At 38.4% G+C, this 27,540-nt stretch overlaps 1 protein-coding gene across 2 annotated transcripts in view; it reads left to right on the top strand.

Moving 5' to 3' along the window:
- EDIL3 (EGF like repeats and discoidin domains 3) overlaps positions 1-27,010 on the top strand; it is a 268,965-nt gene extending 241,955 nt beyond the window's left edge. For both annotated transcript variants that reach the window (XM_074569401.1, XM_074569400.1), the window contains 2 exons: positions 13,628-13,783; positions 24,523-27,010. In XM_074569401.1, coding sequence (XP_074425502.1) covers positions 13,628-13,783; positions 24,523-24,672 — 306 coding nt within the window. In that variant the 3' untranslated portion in view covers positions 24,673-27,010. The remainder of the gene's footprint in view (positions 1-13,627; positions 13,784-24,522) is intronic.
- The last annotated feature ends 530 nt before the right edge of the window (positions 27,011-27,540 follow it).

Raw genomic sequence — 27,540 nt, 5'->3', positions numbered from 1 at the left:
CAGAATATTCTCACCCAGTTCCACAAAGCCTTTAATCTGTTAAGTTTAACATGACATTTGGGATAAACAGGATATTTATATCCACTGTGGGTATAACCTTAGGAGTGTCTTTTTAGCCTCACCTTGGCAAGACCCTTCTGCAAAGACTTGCTGGAAATCACCCAGTGAGGAAAAATACTTAAGATGCTGTTGCTCTAAAAAAACCCCAAACATTCTAGTAATGCCTGTGTTTTTTAAAATGCAGTTTTCTGTGAGAAAAATTAACGTTTTCACTATTGGATACCATACCAAATTTGAAAATTATGTGCTTTCACTGAGTCACCTGATAAGAGCACAAATCTCTTGCAAGTCAGTATACAAATTACTGCTGATTTGCGTTACAGTAATAGAGGTATATTTTCTGCTGCCTACAGAGCAAATAGTTAGGAAACAGCCCACTCCATGAAACTGCAATGCATGAGTGATAAACGTCTACTTACGCTCAGTGGAGAAAATTTGTAAACTGCATAATGCTAATTTTTTACTTGAATTCTAGATGGAAAACCCTACTTAGCAGACAGTCTGCTGCATTGACAAGCCAAAGAAGTTTTATTTCTGTCTGCCAGCCAATGTAATGCTTTGCTTTCTACTAGAAGTTAATTTACATTAAGACATGTTTTTATATAGACTTTCTGCCGGTAGATGCAATTGCTAGATGTTCAAGTTTATTTTTCCGATTTATACATTTGAAATTATTTTTTAACCACCGAAGTATGAAAGTGGATGTGTCACAACATCTCCCACATGCTTGAAGTTGACTGAAAAATTCTGGGTTTGCCCAGCCTTCCGCAAAGGTGCAGATTCTTTGACAGTAAACACTGGGTTTTAATAAACTGGGCTTATATGCACCTGACAGAGCAAGGGCTGCAGGAGCCATTTAAAAGATTAATCTTTGAGACGGGAACACTGGGAACGCAAGGGGGGGAAAAAAAAAGGCAAGGAAGATCTGAAGGATGCAAGGAAAACACATCGCCCAGAGCTGAAAATATGTTCTTTTCTGATTTCTTAATGCTGTGATTTCACAGACTTCTCTGTGTGTTGGTGCTCAAAACTTTTAAGTTAAGATTTTGACTTCATTAATGATTGATCATCTCCTATCTTTTTGCTGCTTTATGGCAGGCCAGACTTCACCCTCTGTGGAATGTGTGCAGCTCTTTGTTAGCTGTAACAGATGTCAGTAGGGGTTGTGTGGGTATGTGCAAATGTAGAATTTCGCAAATATTCTCCTTCAGATACTACTTTCTTTGGGATCCAGCCTTGTTTATCATAGAAAATAGTCATGTTTTTGAGAGGACTGTGTTTGCTTTTCCAGGCATAGGTATACATTTCTCTTTTACTATCTTTGGGTCCAAAAGCAGTTGTTCTCTTCTTTTTCAAAAATGTTAGTTGCAATTAGTTGTAGCCAAAGTACTCCTAGGGAATTTTGGCACTTGATTTCTCCTCATATACTGAAAAATGACTCAAATGTTTTTACTAACCTTCTCAGTGTTAACATGATATAACATATGTTGTCTAAATCTTTAATATGTTATGCATAGAAAGCAACAAGCATGATGTTTGGAACAAATGTATAGGTATTTATACTGGAAATGGTGGTAATATTATTTAATGATTTAACATCTTTCTAACATGACTTTCGAGTGTCGCTTCAAAGATATGAAGACTTCATAATGGTCTTTAACAACCGTTGAGTTCATTCTTTTTAGTTCAGGAGGGCTATAGAGATTTTAGGTGTAGAACCTACTCTAGGTTGTGTTTGATAGAATCATAGAATCACAGAATGGTTTGGGTTGGAAGGGACCTTAAAGATCATCTAGCTCCAACCCCGCTGCCATGGGCAGGGACACCTCCCACCAGACCAGGTTGCTCCAAGCCCCGTCCAACCCGGCCTTGAACACCTCCAGTGTTGGGGCAGCCACAACTTCCCTGGGCAACCTGAGCCAGTGTCTCACCACCCTTACAGTAAAAAATTTCTTCCTAATATCTAATCTAAGTTAATTTTAGTTATAAAAAACATGTGCATGTGGTTTCTTTGTTGTTTTCTATACTGTAGAGCATAATGAAGAATCGATTGGAGGTGAGTGGGTAAAAAAAGACCAATCAGGCTCAGAAAATCCGTGTGTGCCATGCCAGGAGGTCCATTTCATCCAGTTTAACCACTGAATGATGTAGGTTCTGGTTTCTGCTTGGCCATTGGTGGTCTCTGGGAGTATCAAAAGGAGGGCTGTAGCTACAGATTTCTTTCTGTAACCCTGTGAGTGTTTCATCCAGTGTCTTTTGTGGGGAGCCACCAGTTATGAAATTGTTTCCAGACTCAGTCAGCTAGATCCTAGCTTTCTTAATCTTACAACAAAATTTTTCAGACCCTGTTGGTAGTGTTGGATGAGAGGCTGAGATGGATGTAGTTACGTGCCAACCTTCTGCATTATGTTGGTTTTACATTCTCCCAGAAGAAAAATAAAAAAATAATTATATTATTCAGGGCTAATTTGAGTCATAGGGGCCAGTCACAGTCAGTCATCTTCGTAAGGAACATGGTCTACTGAGGCATAAGGAGAGATACTCAATTACAAAATAATTGTAACTTCAACCACCAAGCTTCATGTCCACAGACCTCCAGTCTTTGGTGTCATTTTCTTCTTCGAGCTGAGAAGAATACGGATAAGCTTAGGAAATAATTTGTCCGCATTGATTTATCCCGTTGCCTATGCACCAAAGCATCAGTACCCCTTTGATTAATTATTTAACAGTACAAAGGATGGAACAGCTGTCAGTTTTAAAAAAAAAAATGAAAAAACTTGCAACAATTGAGATGTTCTTTCCATTTTTTATGAAAGGATATGGAAAACATTCTAATTGAAAAAGCAGCATTTTTTTTGCTATTAAATTAAATTTAAAATATTTTGGAGTTTATATTTTTACTTTTAAACTTGTTCTTATGGAAATGAAACAACTTTACAGATAATTTTGAACTTCATAGAAATGAAATTCATACCACTATTAAAATGGCCAAGCTTTTAATTTTATGAAAACCATCACTCAAATTTCAGAGACAAAACAATTTTTTATAATTTCTGAATAATAAAGCTCTGGTTCCAGATCAATTTACTTAATATTTAATTTAATATAGTGCAGTTTGAATTAACTGCTACTGCATCTGTGGGTTCCAGTTTAAGATCTGGGTTTGAACTGTTTGGAATTTCATTTAATCCAAGTTTGTGTTGAAAATTCCTAAGATATTTCCCATTCAGTTTTTGTGGATCTTTCATCACAAATGGTCTAGAATGGAATACATGGTAAAAATTGTAAAAGTTATTCAATTGTTACTTTTATCTGGAACCTGGAAGTCCATGCTCATGACCATCCGTTCCCTTGCCCAGATCAGAAACTGAACCTCAGCCAGGCAAGCAATGGCCAAGATACTGATCACCTATTTCAAAAGCATGTTTTTTCATCCTATATCTCTCAGGATGTTTATTTCCACTTCTGACAGCACCAAATGTGTTTTTTTATTATTTTTTTTAAACTTCAGGGGAACAGGAAAATATTTTTGCGTTTAACTCCAGGCTTGGTCAACAATTTTAGCAAAGTGTTAATCCCTTAAATCAGCCATGCCTTGTGCCTTCCACATGCTCTGCAGTAGGTGCAGAGAGCCGATAAGCGCTACACGGTGTTTCGAAAGCCAAGAAAATACGTCTGTGTCAGATCAAAGGCAGAACTGAGTCCCAGGGTTGGATGTGTCCTGACAGCAGCCTAGTCTTATTTTGACCAGAGGTCTATTTACAAAGCTTTATAATAGGGGCTCCAGGGTGTCCTTTTGACTAATAACAGATAATCTTTCTTATGTCCTGGAGAATGAAGATTAATAGACCTTTTAATTGTATTCAAGCCAGTACATTACGAGATTATTGCCTTAGAAGTGCCAAGCCATTTAGTCTAAAAGGAAAAAGAAACTTGATTTCTTCTGTAAACCTGGAAAAATACTTCTTTAGCTCCAAAAGCCAAAGCCAATTCTACATTGTAGCGCACCAGTTTTGTGTATTTTTGCTGGTCATTAACAGCGTATCACTGGAAATAAAAGCCTGCCCTATCGTTTCGGGGGGGTGAACACCAAAAAAAAAAAAAAAAAAAAAAGAGCCAAAAAAAAAGCAGCTTACTGTTGTTTTCAAAGTCTGGTAGCACAGTTTTGACATTTTTAGTTTACAGCTACAGCAGTATAGCTGTATGAAACAGGTTATGCATAATAATCCTGGCTGACAGATGGGCAAAGTCATTCTTAAAAAGAATGGCTGAATGATGCTGTCTTGGCTGCATTTCCTATGAAAATAAGAGTCATGTGCCCAGGGTTTTTAAATACAAGGAGGAACTTTCAGCCTAAACCCCACTTATCTTCTAGGCAGATTTAAGTTTGCTTACAGGCAGGTTTTTGTTAGTATTTCAACAGTTCAGTAGTTATATTAATTATTAGTCACTTTGCAGTATCTTGTGTGCAAGCTTATCTGCAGTTTACTTGCTGATCTATAGCCCAGATACTCATAGATTATTGGGACATTTTTATGTACTGCAGAAAATATTTGCAACCTTATTAATCACCTGGGGAAAACCAACCAGGTGAATAATGAACTTCCATATTACCATAATTATTTTTCATTTTAAAAATAAAATGAGCTGCTCATGCATTGGTGAGTCCATTTATGATCTGAACATTTTTACAAAGATATTTATCAGTCCCCCAATAAAAGGTGTCGCATCATCTTCCTTACCGAAAACCAAGCAGAAGTTGCAGTAATTCATTCGTAAGGGAGGATTTTGCTTTCCCAGGCTTTCTATCACCAGCCTTTGGTTTCATTTTAAAAACCCCAGTGCACTGAAAACCTAAGACAAATGAAATCTGAGACACCTAGATTTCTCCTGACTGCATTTCAAAAGCTGATGCTGTTTCAAAGTGCTGGTATAAAATCTTAACTTCCTCGCTCTTCACTTTTCTTGTTATCATTCTGAAATTTACAGTTAAATCAACCACGTTTCCCCTGCTTACAATCCAAGTTTTCTGCTATCTGTATTTGCCAGTATTTTGCTGCTGGTTTACCCACTCCAGCTCCGGAGATTCGCTGCAATGGATTTTAACCAGAAAACTAGGGAATCCACACTGGGACAGAGAACACAGCACTGGCACACAGGAAATCTTACTGAGAAATTTGTTCATCAACTTGAGATATATTTTAGTAAAATAAGGAGAGGTAGTAGAACTCTTTTCTTGCTCTTCTCGATTTAAAGAGAGTGGAGCCGCCCGTCTGGTATCCCAGGATGATCTGTTCCTTACTCACAGATTAGAGGAAAGACAAGCGGAAATGGAAATGGTCAATATTTATCTTTTCTCTTTTTTTTTAACTTTGGTAATTGTTGTTTTCAGTGGTTTTTTTTTTTTTCACCTTCAGTCATAGTCAAAAGCTTTTGATCAAACGTTATCAGTATCATTATTGTTAGTAGAGCAATAACTGTCTTAAATTATATCTTCCAGAAATTACACTCCTGGAAGCTACTTCTTATTGTCATCCAGTTTCATGCAATTTTTGCTTTTAAAGGCATGTACCATTACATAAAGAACTGAATGCAAATGAAATTTTTTGCCCATTTCCATATCTATTTCTAGCCATAAGTAGGTGCCAGGATCAGCAAATTGTGCTGCACAGTCACTGTTTGCAGTAGTGTTCAGCTGAAGACCTTGACAGAAAGGCAGACTAATGCGCCATCATTGTGTTGTATCATGAACTACACATGATCATATTTTTTTTTTCCTCTTTTTTTCTTGTTTTTTAAATGGCAAAGTATTGTTTTTTCCTTGGCTTTCCCGCAAGAACGCCAATTGATTTATCTGACTCGGAATGGTATTACAGATTTTATCAACTCTTGATGAGTATTAATGCAGCTCAAAAGCTTCTTCTAACTCCACCAGATGTCTAAGCCTCCTTAATCACTGGTAATTTAATGGACTATTTTTAAGTCTCTTAGCATCATCAAGGACCGATAAGCTTAGAATATTCCATAGCAGATAGAGACTATTGCTATTTTATTAATGGTTTCTTGACCGTTGGTAACCAATGCAATCAACCATGTCATGTCTACAAAAATCCTCTATTCACATTTACGGTAAAAATACTCCTGTACACAGATATAAAATATTCAATGTTAGGAGAAAAGGTTATAGATTTAATCATCACTGATGTTATCATTTTAAAATACTAAATTTTCTTTCACTTCAGACTACGTTCAAACCTGGACATTCTGGGTACTGTCATTTCCCGTGGGGACGTGAATACTTCCTGACAAGTTGTGGGAGTTACTGACACTCACAGAAGTCATTCCAGTTTGCAGGATCAGTATGAAAACAGTATTATCTTGCGTGTGCCGCAGGCAGGATTTACCAGTGTGCTGATGGTCTGACCCCACAACATCAAATGCCTTGAGTTCCCATAGGAAAAGGGTAGCAACTCCTTTTGGTCCTTTTGAAAATCGAGATCCTAAGGCTAAAATTTGCTGGGTAGTTTTTTTCATGGTTTCTTTTTTTTTTTTTACATTTTAGGTTTGAGATAGCAATAAAGTAAGATTTGTCACAGGGTTTATAAAAAGACTACAGCGGTTATAAAAAGTTTGTACAAAATAGATGCTGCTTTTAAAATGGCAATGCAGTTGATCATATAAATCTGATTTATCTGAATTTTACTAAAATGATGAAGAAAATCTATAGCAATTCAGGCAGTCTTTTTCTTTTTTTTTTTCCCCACAATACCTATATAACTGTTATTACTAAGTACATAAATACATACATATATTAATGAAGGATGGGCACAGCCTGTATTATTTAATAACCAGCTGCTCCTTAAGAAGTTTCTCATGGAAATTGAGTGACCTGTGATCATGTGTGTGTGTTTCACTTCAGAAATTTCAGAATAATGCCCTGAGATGTGTTTTTGATGGCCCATGGAGATTTCAAGCAACAGGCCTCACACCCTGGTTTCTCGCTTTTAAATTGTACTGGGGACGGGTGACGGTACATGGTATTCTTTCTAACTTGTTTCTTATATGCAGTTGCAGCCATAAAGCAATTTGGAGGGAACATGCTCTTTAAGAAGAGGCATATAAGAGTAAATAAGTAAATAAGAGTTGTATTTATTATCTTTGCATAGAGGACTGCAGACATTAAAAATATAGGGGCACAATGTTAAAATCCTGTTGAAGGTCTAAGCTTGAACTGAAAAAGAAGAAAGCAAAACAAACCCCACATTTTTGAAGAAGAAAAAGAATGGCACTCCAATCTTATCCACCTCCAACTCCATCCAATCCATCAATCCAATCCATCTCCACCTGGGTTCATGAGAAGAAGTTTAATTTTAAACTTATGCTAGCTAATACAGACACAATTAAATGTAAATATATTTTATTTTATTTAGAAAGAATGAAAATCCTTTGTAGTGGATTATTGAAAAAAACACTCTGAAATGCTTCTTCCTGTCAAATTATTATGGTTTCTTCTAGAGCATTTCCTTGTGTGTCATAACTTATTTTCTTACTGTAATTTTTTCAGGTTTTATTAATAAGTATTTACCCTAGTAGTGTATATTTAAGTGACTACACTAAAAACACTCTGCTCTTTATGATGCTGTGATGGAAATTAGATTTCTCTACCAAGAGTGTGTTTTCCTTCAAAATTTTTAGATGCAATTAGGCATGATGGATTATAGTTTGAGATGAGTTTTGGTTTTTTTTAATATGAGCCTTTGGAAAACAGCCTGAAATGCTAAGCTTCATAGTTTACAAACAAGGAATGCTGCTGAAATGTTGTTAGAAACATAAAGATGTTTCACATCTGCAGCAAACGTACTGTGCCATCACCAATTTTCCTTTTATCTCCAGTGTTTGGGCATGGAGGAGAATGCTAAGCACCTACATCCGATGCAGTAAGAAAAGGGGAGCTGCAGTTCTGCCTGTATGCTGTAGACACTGTAAGCCTGTCCCTCCTTTTCTTAGGCTTGGGTGCAGGTGGCAACTATGTGAGTGTGACGGTTTACCCTGGAAAAATCATGGGAGTCACAACGTCTTAAATGAAGAGTAAATAATCTGCTCAGGACAGCTTAAGTGCGTTAGACCGTCTTGCTGGGATTCAGGTGCCCAACCATGAGTCTCTACCATTACCTTGAGTCTCTAATATTACCTAAGCATCACAAAATATCTGAGACCTCCTTTCAAGACCTATCACAGCATATGTGATAGGTAGATCTGCACCGTGGCAAAGTAGCAGCTGGAGACAATTCAGGCCTCCTTTTTTAAGTCTTTTAAGGGTTAGCAGCTGGAGACAATTCAGGCCTCCTTTTTTAAGTCTTTTAAGGGTAAGTACTGCCCACGTCTTGACAGTGCTTCCCTCTTATTCTCACCTGCGTCAGATCCAGGTTTCTTTCTTTTTGATCCCCGGTGCTTTTAGTCCGAGGGACTCTTTTATTTGCCAAATAGAGTAGGAGTAACCAGAAATCTATCAGCATTGTCTGGCAGCAAGTGATAAGAAAACAGCCCACAAAACCCACAAAGGTAAATAAAAGAGAACCTGGCAGAAAAAATGGCATCTCTAAAATTACAAAAAAAGCTGGGCATGGGATTAGCTATACTGGGAGCAGAAATACAGTATCTGAACATTTTAAAAAATTATTTCAAAGTATTATTGAACTAACCTTAACCCTCAGCACTCCTGAAGTCTTCCACCCCATCTTTCTCCTTTGCATCTTTGAATTGAGGCCGAGATTATATGTCCTGTGATGAAGAGATCTGACAGTCAAGTAAGCCATCTTGCCATTATCTTCATTGTGAAATAGAACCCAATGCCCCTGGATTCTGAGAGTTCTTCTTCTCCTTTAATATTCCAGTGTAGATAAGGAGTGTGTTATTTTTAAAGAGTGTCTTCACTTTTCATGCTTCAGTTCACATGGTGGAGTATCCTCACGGAGCATTAAATGCATTCCTTTCAGATGAAATTAAGCCAAAAGATGTGCTTCAAAAGTTGGTCCAGACTAGCTGCCGGTAAAAACCCTGCAGCACGCACCATGTAGGCATCCTGTTCTCCATATCAGCTGCCTTGCTTTACGGACCTGCACCCATTGGGCCGTGCTGCTTGTCAATATAAAGACAGCCTACCTGTGCTTATTAGTTTCCCAATGCTTTGGGCAGTGTGGCTGGGTTCTGCTAGGTATCAGAGGGTCACAGAGTGGATGAGGTTGGAAGGGACCTCTGGGAGTCACCTTGGTCCAACCTGCCCTGATCAAGCAAGGCCATGCAGAGCCAGTTGCCGTGTAGGGCCATACATCTCCTCTGTTAATGTCTGAAGTTCTGGAGACTTCTACAATTTGTATTTTCTTGAGGCTTGTCTTCTTGTAAGCCAGAGTCACCGTGTGTGTTTCTGTTCCTGGAGAGACTACTGGAGCTGTGTCGTCACTCATCGTCCACGTGATCTCATGAAAGCTACCCACTTCCTCTCCTGAATTATGTCCACACATGGCTTATCATTCATGAGCCATCCTGCCTCCTTAATAGTCCCAGCAAATGCCTGGAACTCAATTTGTTTCCACCAAGTATATAGAAGAGGGAAAAGATATGTTGGGAGTCGGGAGGGGATGTTCAGAAAGTTTTAGTTGATATTTCATGGCACATCTACCCGTACTGAGTTTCCTGATGTAACAGAGACCCAAACCAGGAGCCTGTGAGGACATCACCATGAGGACAATCTTGAGTCCAGAAGACTTATAGCTGTGCTCAAGAACAGTGCATGGAAATGTAGTTGTACTGCTTGCAGATCCAAACTGGTTTATGGGCAGCTGTCCCATATGTCTAGAAGTGTCTCATCCTTATGTTCCTGCTCTTGGGAGAAGTGAACGTTGCCAGGCAGAAGTTGTCCGCATGTCTAAGTTGCAGTTCTCAAGGAGTTCAGCTACAAAGGTGTCTATATGAAGACTGGGCACATCTGAATAGTCAGATGCTGAGAGCTGATGTTTATTAGCTTTGGGCTACTCAGAGCATGCATGTGACAGATTTCTCATGATCAAGAGACCAACTTACAGTACAAGTACTAGTCGCTCGACGTTAAACTGCACACTGACACACAGTTCATGCTGTACATCTGTGCAGTGGTTTGTTAAAAATGTTTTCTATTCAGTTGGATTTATCTTTATGCTTTTCCTAAATAAATTCTCCTCCAAATCACACTGAATCGTCTTCAACATCTGAAGGTGGGAAACAGATACATATAAAGGGAGTAGCTATAGCCCAGGAGAGTTCTTTCAGACACAAGATGTTAAACGGCTTTTTGATCGGCTGCTTGTAGAAATGTACATTAAACTGTAAACCATGGTTCTTCTTGTAACCAGCTAATGATCCTATCAGTCGCAGACTAATTGCCTCTACCTCGTTCTAAATTCTGCTGCGCTGAAAAAGCCAAAGTCACATTCTGATCCTGTTAATCACATTCAGCTTTGAGGAGTACATAGTGGTTGTGTGTTAATTCAACTTCTCTCCCTGGTAATTTGTTTGATTGCCTGTTACTTGCAATCTGCACTAACTGAATAAATGTGTTCTGCATCCTGATGGGAAGTTATGACTTACATTTAAGCTATTTTAATGCAGATGTTTTGCCTAGAAATTGGGGTAAATTCTTCTCACCTTTCTGTTCTAAAGTACTTGCAGTGGCAGGAGTGAAAAGCAAGGGGTTTAACCCTTTGCAGAATGTAATAAATAACAGACTGAAAGCTATATTTCCTTAATGCTAGGTTATTAGCAATCTTTATTGCCTGAAGGCTTCTCATCAGCTTATGAATAAATAAGTAAATAAGACACCAAAGTATGAGATGGGGATGCTGGTGCTATATCCTTTTATTCTTTTACTCCATCTCCAGCAATATGTATTATCCCTATTGTCAAGACCTAGAACAGAGTATGTCTATTCATTACTTCTTTTCGTTTTTCATTTTCTAAAATATAACACACACACACAAGCACACACATATTCCACATAGTGCTATGCAAGTCTTTCAGAAAAAGACTGAACGTATGCCAAATCACCTTTCAGCTTCCCACATCATTTTTCTGAACAAGAGTACAAGGCCACTGGATATGTCCTATAAGCACAAAACAATTGTTACTAGGACATTTTTATTAACACTGGATCTGTGTGATAATAAAGATTTATTGTGATTTTACCTTTGAAATCCCTTGAATCTTAATGAGAATTTTTTCTCCCTGATCTGAATTTCAATGAGAAATACTCTGAGTGTCATGGCCATATTAAATATTTGTGAAATCTTTTTACATTGCTTTCAACATTTTAAAAATAAACAACTTTTTTATGGAGGCATTTTTTCAAGCTAACAGGAAAGACTACCTTTTAGTATAAGAAGCATTCTCTGCTAAAAAGAGGTTACACTTGAAAATGCTAATGTTAAAATTATTTCTGAAGAGAATCTAAAGTTGACTCTGAAATGTTTAGTTCAAATGCTGCCTGGAAGTGTGGACAAATTACCAGATCAGCCTTTTTGAAAAACAGACTATTCATTTAGACTCCAAAATATTTGGAAGCAAGGTCTGGAGACCTGGTGTTCAATAATTCATGAAAGACTTATACTAATTAGTAGTGTTCATTTCCCAAAGGCCCACTTAGGCTATGGAAGCAAGCCCCCCTACACTCCTTACAGAAGACAGAAATCCCTTCAAGCAGTCCATGAGCACATCCAAAGTGGACTCCTGCTCTGAGTGATCATTGATTGAGTCCCTCTCTTTCTCCATTGACCAAAGAGAAAACAAAGAGTTTCGCCTCCCAAGGATATTTCCCTCGTGTTTTGGGGTCCTCTTCTGAGCAACATTGCTGCTATCAGATGGGAGTGAACTAGTTCATTCTGGTAGAACCAAAACTCTTGGTCCATCTGCAGACAACGACATTTTCCACTTACTGTCGTAGTTTTTCTGTATTGAGGCTTTAAAGTTATTCCTTTTCTTAAAATTATTTGCTACGCATTATTTGCTACCTGTCTTGAAATGTTGGGGCAGGGGGCTCTGGTATTCCTTGTCTGATTGCTCTAAAGAGTCATGTTGCCTCTTCTTTTCTTATAAATGCATTCTTACACTTTTCTGGGTTTTCTTCTCTGTAGAGTCCAAACTGTAGTGTCCGTCTTTCAAAGGCATCGGCTTGGACTATCTGACTTCTTCTGCCTGTTTATTTTACCTTCTCTTCTCATGATAAATTTCTTATGCATTGTATCACATCTGTTCTTCTGTCTTGCCCCACATTCCAGTTAAAATCTAGTTTGCTTAGGGAGCCTCAGCTTCCCAAAATCACAAGACTGGTTTTTCAGCATTTGATCAGCCACAGATTCTTTATTTCTTCATTTTCTCTTTTTAATTTTTTGCTGTAAAAACATATCACTCATCTTCTCCTGGAGTTCAGCACTCATTTTATTGTAATATTTTTAGTATTAGTCTCTCTTGCCTGATTTAACGGACAATATTAAAAACACCGACTGCTTCGCAGCCATTTATTGTTTGAAATAAATCTACCTTTTCTCTTTTTTTTTTCTGGCTTGCCGCATTGCTGGAGGACACAGAATGAAGTCTCAGTTTTACCTGTACATTTCAAGAAAATGTCAATTTTGATAGGGAATTCAACTCCTCCATTCTTCCTCTAAAAATACGTTATTAGGTCAATTTACTTCTGTTATTGTATTCTGTTCCTTGATCATTTTAATCCAAGGCATCTGGCCCGAATCTGTTATATTCAGTGCTGGGTTCTGGTTCAAAAGAACTGATCAGAGATGTGCTGACCCATGTGAAAGCCACTTGAAAGCTCAGGTTTTATTAGGCTTTAAGATTCCTGCCTTGCATTTTTAAAAGTCTTCTGCTAAGATTATAAAATAAAGAACTCAAAAAAATCAAGGAATGAAAAAGTCAGAGCTTTAGAGGTAGAAAAAGAAATAAAGGCTTAAAGAGAGAAGAAAAGTTCAGCAGGAAAGGAAGTGTGATAGCAAATGTTTTAGAAGACTTAGTAAAGCACAGATTCTGTTACTGCAAAGGAAATGGAAAGGCGCTTGGGATATTGTATTCTGATTATTAGGAGCACATGGGAGGAATTCTTGGCTACAAATCATTTGCAGTAGAGACTGCTGTGTTGTTTGGACCTTGTATGGCACCTGGCACAATGGCGAATGATATGAGATTAGCCCTGTTGTGCCATTAGGTGGCATAAGTAAAGAGCAGAAAACAAAAGTAAATTGACTTGAAACTTAGAGAAGGAACGTTACTGTCTACGGTGCCAGCATGCAGTGGGCACAGTTGCAAAGCAGTGCAAAGCCAGCTGTGGGACGTTGTCCTCTCTCACCATGCACTAAGGAGCTTCTTCGCAACCCTGGGTTTCCCGGCCTGCGTCCAAGAAGTGCCGGCGAGCAACGTGTGACGTGCTGCACCACTGCGCTTTGGCGTGGTGTACAGTCAGACCGCAAACAGAAACTGTTCTAATTACGTCCTCCTCTGTTTTGTTTTATTTCTGTTTGGTTTTTCTTAGGTTGACCTGCTTGTCCCTACAAAAATCACTGGCATAATTACCCAAGGAGCTAAAGATTTTGGTCACGTCCAGTTTGTGGGGTCCTACAAGCTTGCTTACAGTAACGATGGGGAGCACTGGATCGTATATCAAGATGAAAAACAAAAGAAGGATAAGGTAAAGTAAATTGATATTTCGGTTTCATTTACAGAGGACTACATCTGTGGTAACTCCAGTGCTGGAAGCCTGCAGGTTATTGCATGCTACCTGCTTTATGGGGTTCCATATGCATAGGATCGCACAGATGAAAGTCAAGGTGAATAAAAAGGAGTCATATAACACAATGACATTCACAGTGCAGTAATATCATACCTACCAGGGCAATGCACCTGATTTAACGTTATTAAATACGGGACATAAAACTTTACAGTTCTCCATTTATTGGAATTATTTCTTCCTTTAACTCTAAAGGAGAAAGTATATAAATAGCAGTTTATTTGTTTCAAAAACAGTGTCTCCGTGCATATTTTCATAGTATGCACTATTTTCTGTAATTTTCTGTAAAGCACATCTTCAGTGTACCTCATTACCTAGCCATTCTGGATTTTTTTTCTTTTTTTCCTAGAAATGAATCACTACGGTTTCAAATACCCAAGGAAAAGATTATTTTTTATTACACTATTAAATGAACAAAAAACATAAAAGTTTCACAACTTCCTTTGCAAATGTTTAATGGGAGGTGTAGAGAAAGTTTAGGTTTGCTGATTGATTTACCTGGAAGCATTTAACTTTTTGCTTGTTATTTAGGATATTATTCATTATACCTTTCCTTTAAACTGTATAACACTTTTATACTGCAAATACCTGTTCATATGTTAAAAAAGAGATTACAACATACGCATTGCTTAAGAGAAACGTTGAGCAAACTGACAAAATGTGAATTATTTATTAAATATCCTAGTGGGATTATGTCTAGTTGAGATGAAAGATATGTTAATAAAATGTATAAAATACATTAGACAACTGCATCTTTTAAATTTTACTCATTTTAAATGATTGATCAAATGTACTACCATTAGGCGAAGGTGTCCTAGATTACTGGATTAAATACGTACATAACTGTATGTGTGTGTCGGCATACACGTTACCTTTGTAAAATTATCCAAAGATGACACTGTAAAGTGCCACTCTTAAAAGCCAAATGTCAGTTTGCTATGGTTTTATCCTGCACTGAGAGTTTTCCCCATCAAATTCTAAAGGATTTTAGGTAGGGAAAACAAAATCAGTTATTTTACCCATCCAACTGAGAAGGTCCTGACACCAATGATTATGGATGTGTCTAGTATAATTGGTTGTCAGATAAAAATTGGAAACAAACAACTCACCTTTCGCAGATGTACCATAAATGCATTCAATATAAATGACAGATAGTCACTTCAGTACTTTGTACACATCCCATTTTAAATCCCTGGCATTTAAAACCAGAAGCAAAATATCTACTGTGAAAGAAATGTCTTCTCCAAGCCAAACTTCCATTAGTGAACTGTTGCATTCATTTTACTGAAAAGGGGGATGAACATGCATTCAAGTCTCTGGTGAGAAACACAGTAACGGTTACAAGCAAATCCAAAAGAAAATGCACTCTCACTTAATAGCACTGTTCCAGTCTGCACTTGTTTATAACATTTGCCAAAGCAATTAAATTCTTTTTGCTTTCATCATCATCTGGATTGTTAGTTGTTATACGCATAGTCCATTAGGAACAATGGAAAACTCTTAATCATTGTCTTATTAAAACATCTCACATCCTATATTAATTAACATCCCTAAGAATAAAATAGATGCATCTTATTATGATTCTTTAGTGAATCAAAAGCAATTAAAAGCAGAGTGAGATCAAATACACTCAGCTGGAAATTAGAAATTATAACTTCTGAGTTTAAATTTGTACGAAATAAACAAGCAAGCAAGATCACCTGATACAAGCAGGGACCACAGCCCGACTCAAAGTCAAAAGTCTGATGGCAGAGTGAGTCTGACATTCCAGAAATGCTAGCTTAACTTGGCAGAATTTTATAGGAGGTCGGACAGGAAAGTACCTCGAGATAGCACCTAAATATATACCTCCTGACCTATGCAGAGACTACGCTCCTCTCCTCCCATCCCCTCTGAGGTCTTCCCAGCAGAAAATGGGATTCAACAGCCCCCAGGTCCCTTCCTGCCACCCCAGGAGTAGGAGCAAATCGTTCATTGTTAGAACTAAGGCTTAACTCATTCACCTGTCCTTCACTTCGTACAATGCTCATATCCTGCACCCTTCTCCATCAGATTTTACTATTTAATATGTTTGTAGAAACAGACAGTGATAAAAATACTACTATATAAGCAATCTATTCCAGTATTAAATATCCTTAAAGGTGGAAAGATTGCTTATCCTCCTCCCTGTAGTATATCCGCCCTGTCCCCAGAGGACATAAAAATCTGATTTTATCTTTCTCTTTTCAGACAGTTTGTTTTGATTAAAACATGTTAATGCTTCTACTCAGTTTCTTCTTGGGGAAAAAGTAATCCTTGTTCTTTCAGTCTTTCCTCAAAAGGTATCTTTTCTCAACCTCAGATCATTTTGGTGGGACGAGCTCTTCCTGAAGTGTGGTTTCCTAAGCTTATTTGTAGTGTTTCAATCTTTTGTGCAGAGCTACTGCCTGCTCCATCATTCTCCATATTGTACCTGTGACATTGGTTATGACTTCCTAAGGTTTGGCTTGCTACTTATCATTATTAAATTGGACCATTGATCTTCTGCCCATTTCTCCAATTTGTCAAGACCACTCTGAATTTTGATCCCACTTTTCAAAATGGGAAAAGCTTGGCCACATCTGCACTTTTGACAAGCAAATCTATTTCCATGATCCATTTCATTACATAAATTGCATTTGGCCAGAGGCATGGAGCGTCACCCAGTAAAACCTCCCAGTCCGACACCAAACCCTTCATCACCGCTCCAGCTCGGTGTGTGTCGATGCAGTGTGCTCTGATGGCATTTGCCCACTGGATGTGTATAGCACCATAAATACTGGCCATTCTCTGGCCTGTGCGCAGTGGAACAAAAATGTAAATGAAAAATAAAAACAGCCAAAGAAGAAGCAATGCTGTGCCTCATCCACGGGGAGCAGAAGAGAAATAGCATCATTGGACCTGTCTGATTGTAACATCTCTGCACATGATCTCCTATGAAGACAGGCTGACAGAGTTGGGGTTGTTCAGCCTGCAGAAGAGAAGGCTCTGGGGAGATCTTATAGCCTCTTCCAGTATCTGAAGAGGGCCTACAAGAAAGCTGGGGAGGGACTTTTTACAAGGGCATAGAGTGATAGGACGAGGGGTGATGGCTTCAAACTGGAAGAGGGTAGATTTAGATTAGATATCAGGAAGAAATTCTTTCCTTTGAGGGTGGTAAGACCCTGGCCCAGGTTGCCCAGAGAAGTTGTGTGTGCCCTGTCCCTGGAGGTGTTCCAGGCCGGGCTGGACGGGGCTTTGAGCAACCTGGTCTAGTGGGAGGTGTCCCTGGCCTTGGCAGGGGGGATGGAACTATGTGATCTTTAAGGTGCTTTCCAACTCAAGCCATTCTACTATTCCATGATCCGCAGCAATTTCCTTAGCTTAAGATACAAGATTTGACCCAAAATGCAAGAACACTGTAAAAGAAACCATGTTTTCACAGCAAAATGAAACCTTCATGAAATGTTTCTTCTGTGCCTTGGAGATACAGAAAGGAGAAAAAAGATAGATACTGGTAACTATCAACAGCAGCAAGCATAAATTATTCATAATTTACCCTCCTTCATTCTGTTTATTAACTGAATATCTTGATTTCTTCTATGAAGGATAGAATATATAGATTTCTTATTTCTTCATCCTGTACTCATCCTGTGAGCCTTGTACAATCATCCAACAATTTAGGAGAAAAATTGTTCCAAAAACTTTCGGGGAAAGGAAGATGACATAAAAGAAAAATAACTACTTTTAAAGTCCTAAAAAAATATGTCATGTTACATTCTGAAGAAGCAAAGACAAAAAGAATGTCGCAGACACAGAAATTATGGAAATATTGGTGGGCTGGTAATAATGATTTGCAGATTAATATTGTGACTTTAAAAAGCATTGAAGTAAGAGCTAAGAGCTTAATCCTGTCTGGTGCTGAGCATCTCACTCTTCAGCTCTTTACAGGATGAATCCCAATGTACCAGCAGATCTCAGTGAATTCCTGAAGCTGTTAACTTCTGCCTCTTCATCATTTGTGAAGTTATTATACAAAGGAAAAAAAATTTGGTATCTTATATTCACAAGTGCCCTGTGTGCAGTCTGTATCTTTGATCAATCTTCAACAAATTAGTTGTTTCAAACAGAAGGGAATATGGTGTTCAGTTTTCTTCTTTGCACCATTTGAAATGGAAAAGCTGTTCCAAGAACAGCGGCTCCTGCAGCTCCTGTTTGGCTTCTGCGATTTTAACAGCTGGTCATTTGAGTTCACATCTGTGCTGAACTTCTACGAAGGCAGACAAAAAGGTACTTGGGGTAAAAAAAAAATCATGTCTTTAAAAAATGAAGCCTTTCTCATTCATTTTAAATAGTTTGAATGAGTTGCCTGGAAAATATGAAAGCTTATCCTGTTGTCTTCAAGAAGCAAAATAAATTACATTGCAGGCTGGCAAGTAGGAAAAAAATATATTCTGGAAAAAGAACCAGAGCTAATAGCTATCTTGTGTTTCTCAACTAGAGGTCAGTAGCTCACTATGCCTCCAAAGCTAAGGACATCCAAACCAAATTTGACTTTTTTGGTTTTTAATCACATTCCACATGTGATTTATAAATTGCACAGCCTGCTGTAGATAACTCAAGGCCAGCTGCAATGTCAAATGGCATTTTAGCGTGTGTTTTTTCAAATATGATGAGAACACTCGAAAGTAGCCTAAAGGATTGTAGCAGTCTGCAGCACTGTCAGTCATTATTAGCCATCAGCAGTGCAATTAACTGCAGGTAGACAATGTCCAGTATGCAAATATCCATTGGATTTGTGCATAAAATGGTGAACTTGTTATAAGTTACGTGCTTTCCATGTCTAGTTAATTGGAAACATTTTATTTCTTTACTACTATTCACTGAAGAAGACTTGCATAAGCAAGAGAGGGAATTCGCAGATTTGAACAGACCATTTACTTGCTTTAAAGTTTTTTGTTCATGGTGGAATAACTCTTTTCACCATGAAGTGAACAACACCAGGTAAAAGATGGTGAAGATCTCTTGATTTCTCACCAGAAGTAGAGCTGCTGTTTATAAGTATACTCCATCCTTTGTTCCATAGCAAAGGAAGACAGGAACCTACTTATAAATATAAAGGTAGATCATATCAGGTTAAAAATCTTTCTGCTAGATTTGCTAATGTTTTTTTCTGTGTGGTGTTTAATTGTTACAACACCTGGTTTAAAATGATAGATTCAGTTCCTACATATAATCTACATACTTGACAGTTAAAGGTGATGATGATTATTTGTTGTTGTTGTTATTATTGTTGTTGTTGTTATTGTTGTTGTCATTTATTATTTTTTTTTTTTTTTTTTTTTTTTTTCTGCACTGGTTTAAATTATGAGTGACTTCTATTACTTCCAGCTGAGTTAATATGATTTGTATCAGATGAAGATCTAGCTATACTTTTTCTAGGTTCTGCCCCCAGCACACATATCACTCTCCCTCATACCGCACTGAGAGCTGAAGGAAGAAGACAGGCTCATACTAACATTAATTATAATGCTCACTATAACTCCCTACCTTGAATTTCTATAAGCATTTCTGGAGGGAGGTTGGTCTTCAAAACATTTCTCTTTTTACTTGGCTTTGAACCTTCTATCATAAAGCACTTACAAACTATGTACAGTGGAGTAAATTCACATTTTAGTAGCATCAGTAGATGGATGAAGTGGAAAAAATAACAAGAATGTGACAGCATGTTTTGCAAGACACCTATTCTGAATTTGAAGAAATAATAAAGGTCACGTAATACATATTCTTATTCACCAAGGGGGAAAAAACTGTCCTTCTCCTAGCACTGGACCCTTTTGCATAGCTATCCATTGCATGCCAACCAACTCTTGTCTCTTCAGCCAGTCCTGAGAAAAGTGCTTGATGAAGAAGAAGAAAGGAGGATGGCTCCTCCTGGGTGTAAAATACAAATTTTACACCCACCCACAGAGGTTTCTGTATACCAACTGCAAAGAAAGAATCTTTTTTCTCCTCTTACTCAGTCCAAAAATACACGTGCACACACACATATGTATGCGTTTACATATATATGCTAATAAAAACCCTGCCCAGTGTCCTATAGCAGAAAGCATCTTCCACAGGATGGAGTATACTTATAAACAGCAGCTCTACTTCTGGTGAGAAATCAAGAGATCTTTCATCATCTTTTACCTGGTGTTGTTCACTTCATGGTGAAAAGAGTTATTCCACCATGAACAAAAAACTTTAAAGCAAGTAAATGGTCTGTTCAAATCTGCGAATTCCCTCTCTTGCTTATGCAAGTCTTCTTCAGTGAATAGTAGTAAAGAAATAAAATGTTTCCAAAATAAAGGAATATGTCTGTCAAATATTACTTTCCATGCACTTTTTTTTTTAAATTTTAAATGAGCAGTGCCCCCTTTGTCTAAAGACTGAGATGTTGTGCACTGAAGTAAACTTCAAACAGAAGCTCGGTCTAGCTATTCTTTTAAAATAATCTGCCTGTAATGTAAGCATAATTAACTGTTACATTAAATAACGTGTTTAAAATATTCTGCTCAGAATAAAAAATATGGTTCAGGTACAGCAGACAATACAGTGACTTCACCATCTGAGGCCTGAATATTAAAGTCCCAACTCTCAGCCATTACCATAAATAGCAGAAACCAATAATGCCATGGCCGATGCAGACCTTTCATGCAATTTAAGCTTCTGCAAGATGTGAGATCCAGAAAGATTCTCTGTGGAGAGAATTTTCATCCTTCTCGACCGTCCATTGACACACCACCACAAACAATCTTTCCCACTGCAGCCGCCTGTTAATGGATGTGCCCTAAAACCCGGCTTCCAGCTCTACATTTGGAGCAAAGCAAACTTCACTTGTAATAAATTCCACTTTTCCCAAGTTCTTCAGGTATTTCTTCTCAGTTATTCTATTATAAAACGTACCATAGTTTTCTTTTTAAAATATGAATCAATTTATATTGTCGTTATTCAGATTTGCTGCTTATTCCACAAAACACCTAGTTCTATTGAAAAATCTTAGTTTGAAGGTAAGACATCCAAATTGCTTGTTGGACACAATAACATACAAGACTTTTTTATATTTCAGAAATCTTTTTTTCAGAGAATATCAGTACATACGTTCCAGGTTTTCATTCTCTTTTGCATGAACTGATCACAGAGTGAGCTACCATACTTAAAAGCTCAACAGCATGATTTTTCTACTTTTTTATTTTAATAGCAGCTGTAAGAGACTTAGCTACAGAGGAGCTACACACGTGTGTGGGGTGTGTATGTGTAAACTTGCTGAAGCTGCTGAGCAAATGTTTTAGCAAGTTACACCTTTCAAGTATGCGGACTGATATAAATAGATATATCCACGTCAAAATCTTCAACGTTCTAGAACAGGAGTGTCAAAATGCGGGAGCTTCAGTCGACTTTTACCCGCATGGGCACCTTGGAAGGTGGGAGCTGCTGGGCTGGGTGAGGCTGGAGCCGTGTCCAAGGGAGGGAGCACCCTGTAGCCAATGACTACAGAAATAAAAAAAAAATAATGCTGTTATTCTTCCCTAGTGTACCTTCCCAGCTGCCGGCTTTCTCCTGTCTGTATTTTTAATAGCACCTGCTGGTTTTGTCCCTAACAATTTATCTGATCTTTAACAGTAGCTAAAGGCTGCGGAAACAGTGCCACTGTTTAATTATGTGTTGTACGGGGAACTGTGACCTTTACGTGGCTCAGGACAAACCTGCTATCATTCCTCGTCCCCTCGTGGCTCTGATAAGGGGACACTGCAATATTGCCCACTATTGATTTTCTCCATGCCGCTTATGATTTCATAGACATCTATCACATCTCCTTTCAGGCTGAAGAGACTTAGTTCATTCAACAGTTTGCTAAAGGATGTTCTTCTGTGCTCGTGGCCATCTTGCCACTTCACTCTGTGTATTTGCTGTTAAAGATAAGGCAGAACCAGATCTGCACCCACCCAAAACTCAAAACGAAGATGTCCGAGGCTTTATGCACTGACGCGTTAATAACTCTGCTCTTTATTCCTTGACCACCAACCAGCTTGGGTTTTATTATCGTTGGGCATTTTTTTCATCTGAAAAATTACATAGAGCTATGTGTTTTAACTTCAACATCAGCTTCTTGAATGCTAATAAACAGTTACTGTCCTCAGAGGTGTTGTATACTGAAACAAACTTCTCAGAAAGAAATGTAAGGAGTGAACATTTATGGTATGAGGCTACTGGCTACTCAAGATCTTCTAATTGCTTAGGTGGTTCATTTAATATTGACTGTTTCGGCATAAAGCAGCAGGTAATTAAAGAAAAGAGGCATTTGGCTACAGAAATAGCTTTTTTCTACTGATAAGCCAGATGTACAGATTTTGTCCTTTGTCATCCCTCCGTTAGTGAACTTAAGCTGAAGTAAAATGAAGACTGAGAAAGAATATATTTTCCCTGTAAGAAATTTGCCATGGGTCCACAGCAAAAACATGCGGTAAATTTGCTCTTAGAATATACATTTCATGCAGGCCACATCTGAGGATGCTGACAAAGCTTGCCTCACTTTCTGATAAATTTATTTCCCTAACATCTTTTTACGGATCCAATGCGTTTAGTTAATTTCTTGAAACCAAATCTTGAATTTTGTGGGAAGGTGAATTTCAGATTTGCATAAATTAACCTCTGAAACAGATGAGTCTTACTTCAAGTGCTAATGAAATCACTTATCAGGTAGAAATAAAATTTAATTCTCATTTTCTTGCTCTAAGTAAAGGACATAATCCTACCTTGTTCAGCTGTATTTGTTGCTTGGTTTGCATCGCATACTTTTATTTATTTTTCATAGCTGTATGTGGATACAAATACTGGGGCTGTAGATGGGTTCTTCTGGTAAACAACAATGTTTTTTGTTCCAAGCCTTCATTTAAATGTTACCTCTGAAATACATCTTACACGGGGAAAATAAAATAGAGAGTAAAAGTCTTTTCCAGTAGCTCTGCAGCAAGAATTGTCTGCACTTCTGCAATTGCTTATCATCTGGATTGGTAAAAAAACCCCAATCAATCAACAGATACTTTGCATGCATGCGCAAGAAATCAAGTGAAAAAAATTTAAGCTTTCCTAGCTGCATATTGTATATTGGGGGATGCCACTCTGTAACTTTAATAATAATCTTACTGCCTTTTATTGTATGCTATATTGCCACAAATGAAACTCAAATTCAGGTGCATCCTTGTTAGCCCAAGCTCCAGCTGACTCACGTAATCAACACTGTACTTGGAGAACAAACAAATTTTCATGTGGTAAATATGTTTTTTTCCCTTCGATTCACAACACTGTTGTTTCTGTGGTCAGTCTCTCTGTGATTTTATCCATCCATCTTAACTCCTAGGTGCTTTAATGCTCCCATCTCTGTGTTCGTGAGATGCCAGATGAGAAGGAAAATTTATCACTTGTGAAAGAGCACCGCTTGTGGAGGATACACTCTTTGTTTGAGATGCCAAATTGATAGCACTTGAGCGAAGCTTTGGAAATTCAAAGAAAAGGTGCAGCATAGAGACCAAAAAGTGAAGATTTTCATGTAGTGCTGCTTTGTAAACATGTCACGAAAGAACCAGCTTGAGCTGAAATAGTTGATCAGCCTCTTCTGAATTCAACCTCTGACATTTTCCTTAAGAACTTCCAGGAAATTTGTCATTTTGCACTAATTCAGTCATACAGGCACTTCTTCAGGAGGTCTATATTCCTCCTCTGCATGATGCAAACGAAACTCATTCCTTTCAAGTCGAAAAGCCATCAAATACAGTTTTTACAAATAAAAAGTGAATTGGCTGACATTTGAAGAGAATGAACATTTCCCATAAAAACTGAAAATATCCCAAGAGGATAATTTGATCATTTTGCCAAAAAGTGGTGCTGTGGCCTTTGAATTTAAATAGTGGCTGCCAGGGGAAAAATCCAGCGTTGTTTTAACACAGGCAGAAGTTTGAGAGCTCACTTATGTATTGGTTAACCCGCACTAGTGCAAATAACATCACAACATGCACTGTACTGTGCTAGGATTTTTTAATTTGATCACAATCCAATGTCGTTAATTCATACGCTGACTTTTGTTTGACAGAAGTAGATAGCATCCTGGATAATCACTAACTTTTTGAGGGTGTATATAGTTGCATCCAAGCTGCACTCATAAGTGATACAGTAAAAAAGCTTCTTAACTTTAATTATTAATGTTATTTTGTTGGAAACAATAACAGGATCTCCTGGGATTAATTTGACACGATACAAATGCCAAGTAAAAAGACATTTAATTTTTTAAATGTTAATGATTTTTATGTAACTTTCAGAGCGGGGCCCTGGGTGTTGGCAGAACAGCAGATTAAGCTCTGAATTGAAGGCTAAATCTGCGCTGGGGCTGAGCCTGCCATGCCTATACCCAGCTCCAAGGTGCCTGGCATGCAATGAAATCCCCAGGTCTTAGCAAAGGCAAGCTCTCTTTGCCGCATCAGCTGGGTGCCTGGATGATCAAAATTCAGGATGGAGACCAGGGAGGGGCCCAGGGACATCAGGAGCGTACCACAGCTGTTCCTTAAGCCACGCAAGTGTAAACCTTCTCGTTACTTGCCCCTCAGGTGTTCCAGGGGAATTTCGACAACGACACGCACCGTAAGAACGTCATCGACCCTCCGATTTATGCCCGGCACGTCCGCATCCTCCCGTGGTCGTGGTACGGCAGGATCACCCTGCGGTCAGAGCTGCTGGGCTGCACAGCGGAGGACTGAGGTGGATCTTCGTTGGGCATCACAGCTCTCGGTGTACCTACAAGTCCCCCCGTAGAAGAAACTGTGCAAAGCCTGTAGGATGCTGAGTGGGTTTTTCATGAACAAGTGCTCATTTTATGGTAGGCCGCTAACTGTCTTTCGCAAGGAGGTCTAAGCCTGCCCTTTAAATGATCCAATCCGATTTTGTCCTTGAAATCTGTTAGTGTTGTCCCTTCTGCTGTGGAATTATCTTTCTAGTTTTCCTTTGAGTTGTTCACACTCGTTGAAACGTGTTAGGGAAAAAACAGCAGCATCCTTTTTACAAGGGAAGAGAAATAGCATGACAAAGCTCATTTGCAGCTTTAGAAACATTGGGCTGACGAGTTCTCCATAAATCATACTGTCATCTTACTTGCAAAAAGTGATACTGCAGCTTTTAGCAATAAGTTTACTTGGGGATGACTGCATTATAGTAATTGTGCCTATCAAACACTGTCAGTATTTATGACATATATTTTGGAAGATACTCTGTGGTACTGTAAAACGCAGTACCTGTGATATTACAAGCTACCTTTCATCACTTTTCATCCAAACAGCAGAGTCCATGCACCCAAAGGCTTTTCCTAACCAACTCTGTTTTCCCTCTCTATTTTGCATGCTATAGACGCAGCCTCCATCTTTTCTGTTTAGTATCACCACTAATGTTATTTTCCTTGAAAGAGGTGACCTGTTTGCATATGGAACAAAATCTGCTATCAGTATATTAAGAAGTTAATGAATTTGCCAAAGTTTATTAATTCTGCTTGAGATGCGCTTCTGCAAGGAGGCTGAGATGAGACGCCAGGCTACTTGTGGTATCTCATCTTAAGTTCCCGCATAGGTAAAGGCAAAGAGCGCATCAGAAATCCCGAGCCCGTTTTGTGAGTTGCCTGGGGGTGTGCGCACAACCCTGGATGGAGCTGCCTGCCCAACTACTGCCGTCAGAAACCTCCTCAATTTCTGTGAGGAGGTAAAAGGTGGGGTGCAGGGTTCAGGTGCTAAGAGACACACAGGAGGAACAACTCCCTTTCCACCAGGAGACCCGCTCGGTATGCTGTTCTTCTGGTGGCACTCACGGCCTTTCCCCCAGGCACGAGGGCAAGAGGTGTCGTAGGAGTTCATCAAAGCTGGGCCCTTGCCACCCTCCATTCCCAACTATGTCCTTTCAGACATATGCCAGTGAGCCACAAGGAAGCTGATTTTTATCATGCCTCATCTACAGAAATGATCCATACACACTACGTTGTTTTAACAACATGATAGCCAGCGAGGACCCCAATTTAAAAAGTAGGCTTTAGGAGGAAAAGTGGAGCAGTAGAGGGGACATTCTCCCCTGTGCCTCCGTTTCCGCTGATGATGGAGATAACAACACCAAACTTTGTAGAGCACCCTGAGTTTCCTTGGAATAAAGCGCTCCATGATGACGTTAGAGTAGCACCTACGTTTAAAAAAAAAAAAACGGACAAGGAGCGAGGGGACGTTTTATCTGTTACCTGAAATAACAGCATTTGGGATTACTGCCACCCTTTTAATTTCATAACATGCTGACGTGGAGAGAGATAGATAGATAGATAGATATAGCTGCATGTTTTAGCAAATGCCACTGGACTTATTTTTTGTCACTGTCACATTCTCACCAAAACGCTGAAGTATGAACCTGGGCACTGCTTCCCAGGCAAACAGCTAGCTGGCCCACAGTCTGCAAAGGGCAGAGTTTACTTTGGAAACAAAATGGTTTGGATTTCAAAAACCTGCATTTAATCACACATTCTCCACCACAGAGAAAATATATTATCCATTGAACTGTGAAAGACTCTAGTAGAATAGCGGACAGGAATTTTACATACATGAATTGGGGATATATTGGTGGCGGTTTTCTGATAGTGTCACTTAAACTGTCACATTTTAACAAACAGAACACCCTGCCTCTATAAAATGACTTAATCCTTAAACTGTATTTATACAAGTATTTATTTTATAAGGCTTAGACATTTAAAGACTTCTAAAGAAGAGTCTTGTAAAGGTAAAAGTATGTGTAAGAAATGTTGAGGTCCTGTGCAACACTGCTAAGTTTGTTCTTTTTTTTTTTACTTCGTGCTGCATAACAAAAGCCACTAGACTGTTACTGTCTTGTCTGTAACTGTGTTAACAGCATTCCTTAATGATGTATATATGGAGTGGTCTTCAAGCATAGTGAGCAATTTTAAAGAGAAAGTCAATCATGATGGTACTTCTAAAGAGAAAAAAAGAAATCTGAATAATGGAGGACAAGTGTATTCCTAAATTACCTGCTGCCCATATTTTGCACTTTAGGCTTTACAAAACAAAAACAAACAAATAAATAAATAAATAAAAGAAAAAAAGAAAAGACATCATATTTATATCTTTAGGGCACACACAATATTTAAAGAGGCCCAAACCCATTTTCCTATTATGGGAGATCAATTGACCCTGAATTTAATTACAGATATGAAGAATAGCATGTAGCTATTTCACTAGTTGACCATACCCCAAAAATGGAAGGCCATTTCCGAAAATTAGGCTCCCTAGTTTACCAACTTGCTTTAATAGTCTTTTGAAATATTTGTTGTGTTCTTAAGTGATTTTTTTTTCATGTTATTCACCTTTTGCAACTTCCGTTTTGATTCTGAATTAATCTTTCATGGTTTAGTAATTGTAATTGTTATCTATTCATCTGCATGTTAAAATAGTGTTGTCATGATACCTAACATAGTTATTTTTTTTAGTACTAATTTAGAGCTGAGTATTTTCATCCTTACGTCCTGTGTCAGCTTTCATCTGCCAGCAGTCTTCACAACATGCAAAGAGAGCTCCATACATTGCGATAAC

The sequence above is a fragment of the Larus michahellis genome, chromosome Z (genome assembly GCF_964199755.1).
Source record: "Larus michahellis chromosome Z, bLarMic1.1, whole genome shotgun sequence".
Lineage (NCBI taxonomy): Eukaryota > Metazoa > Chordata > Aves > Charadriiformes > Laridae > Larus > Larus michahellis.
The sequence above is the reverse complement of the archived record's forward strand: the minus strand, read 5'-3'. Positions and strand labels throughout refer to the sequence as shown.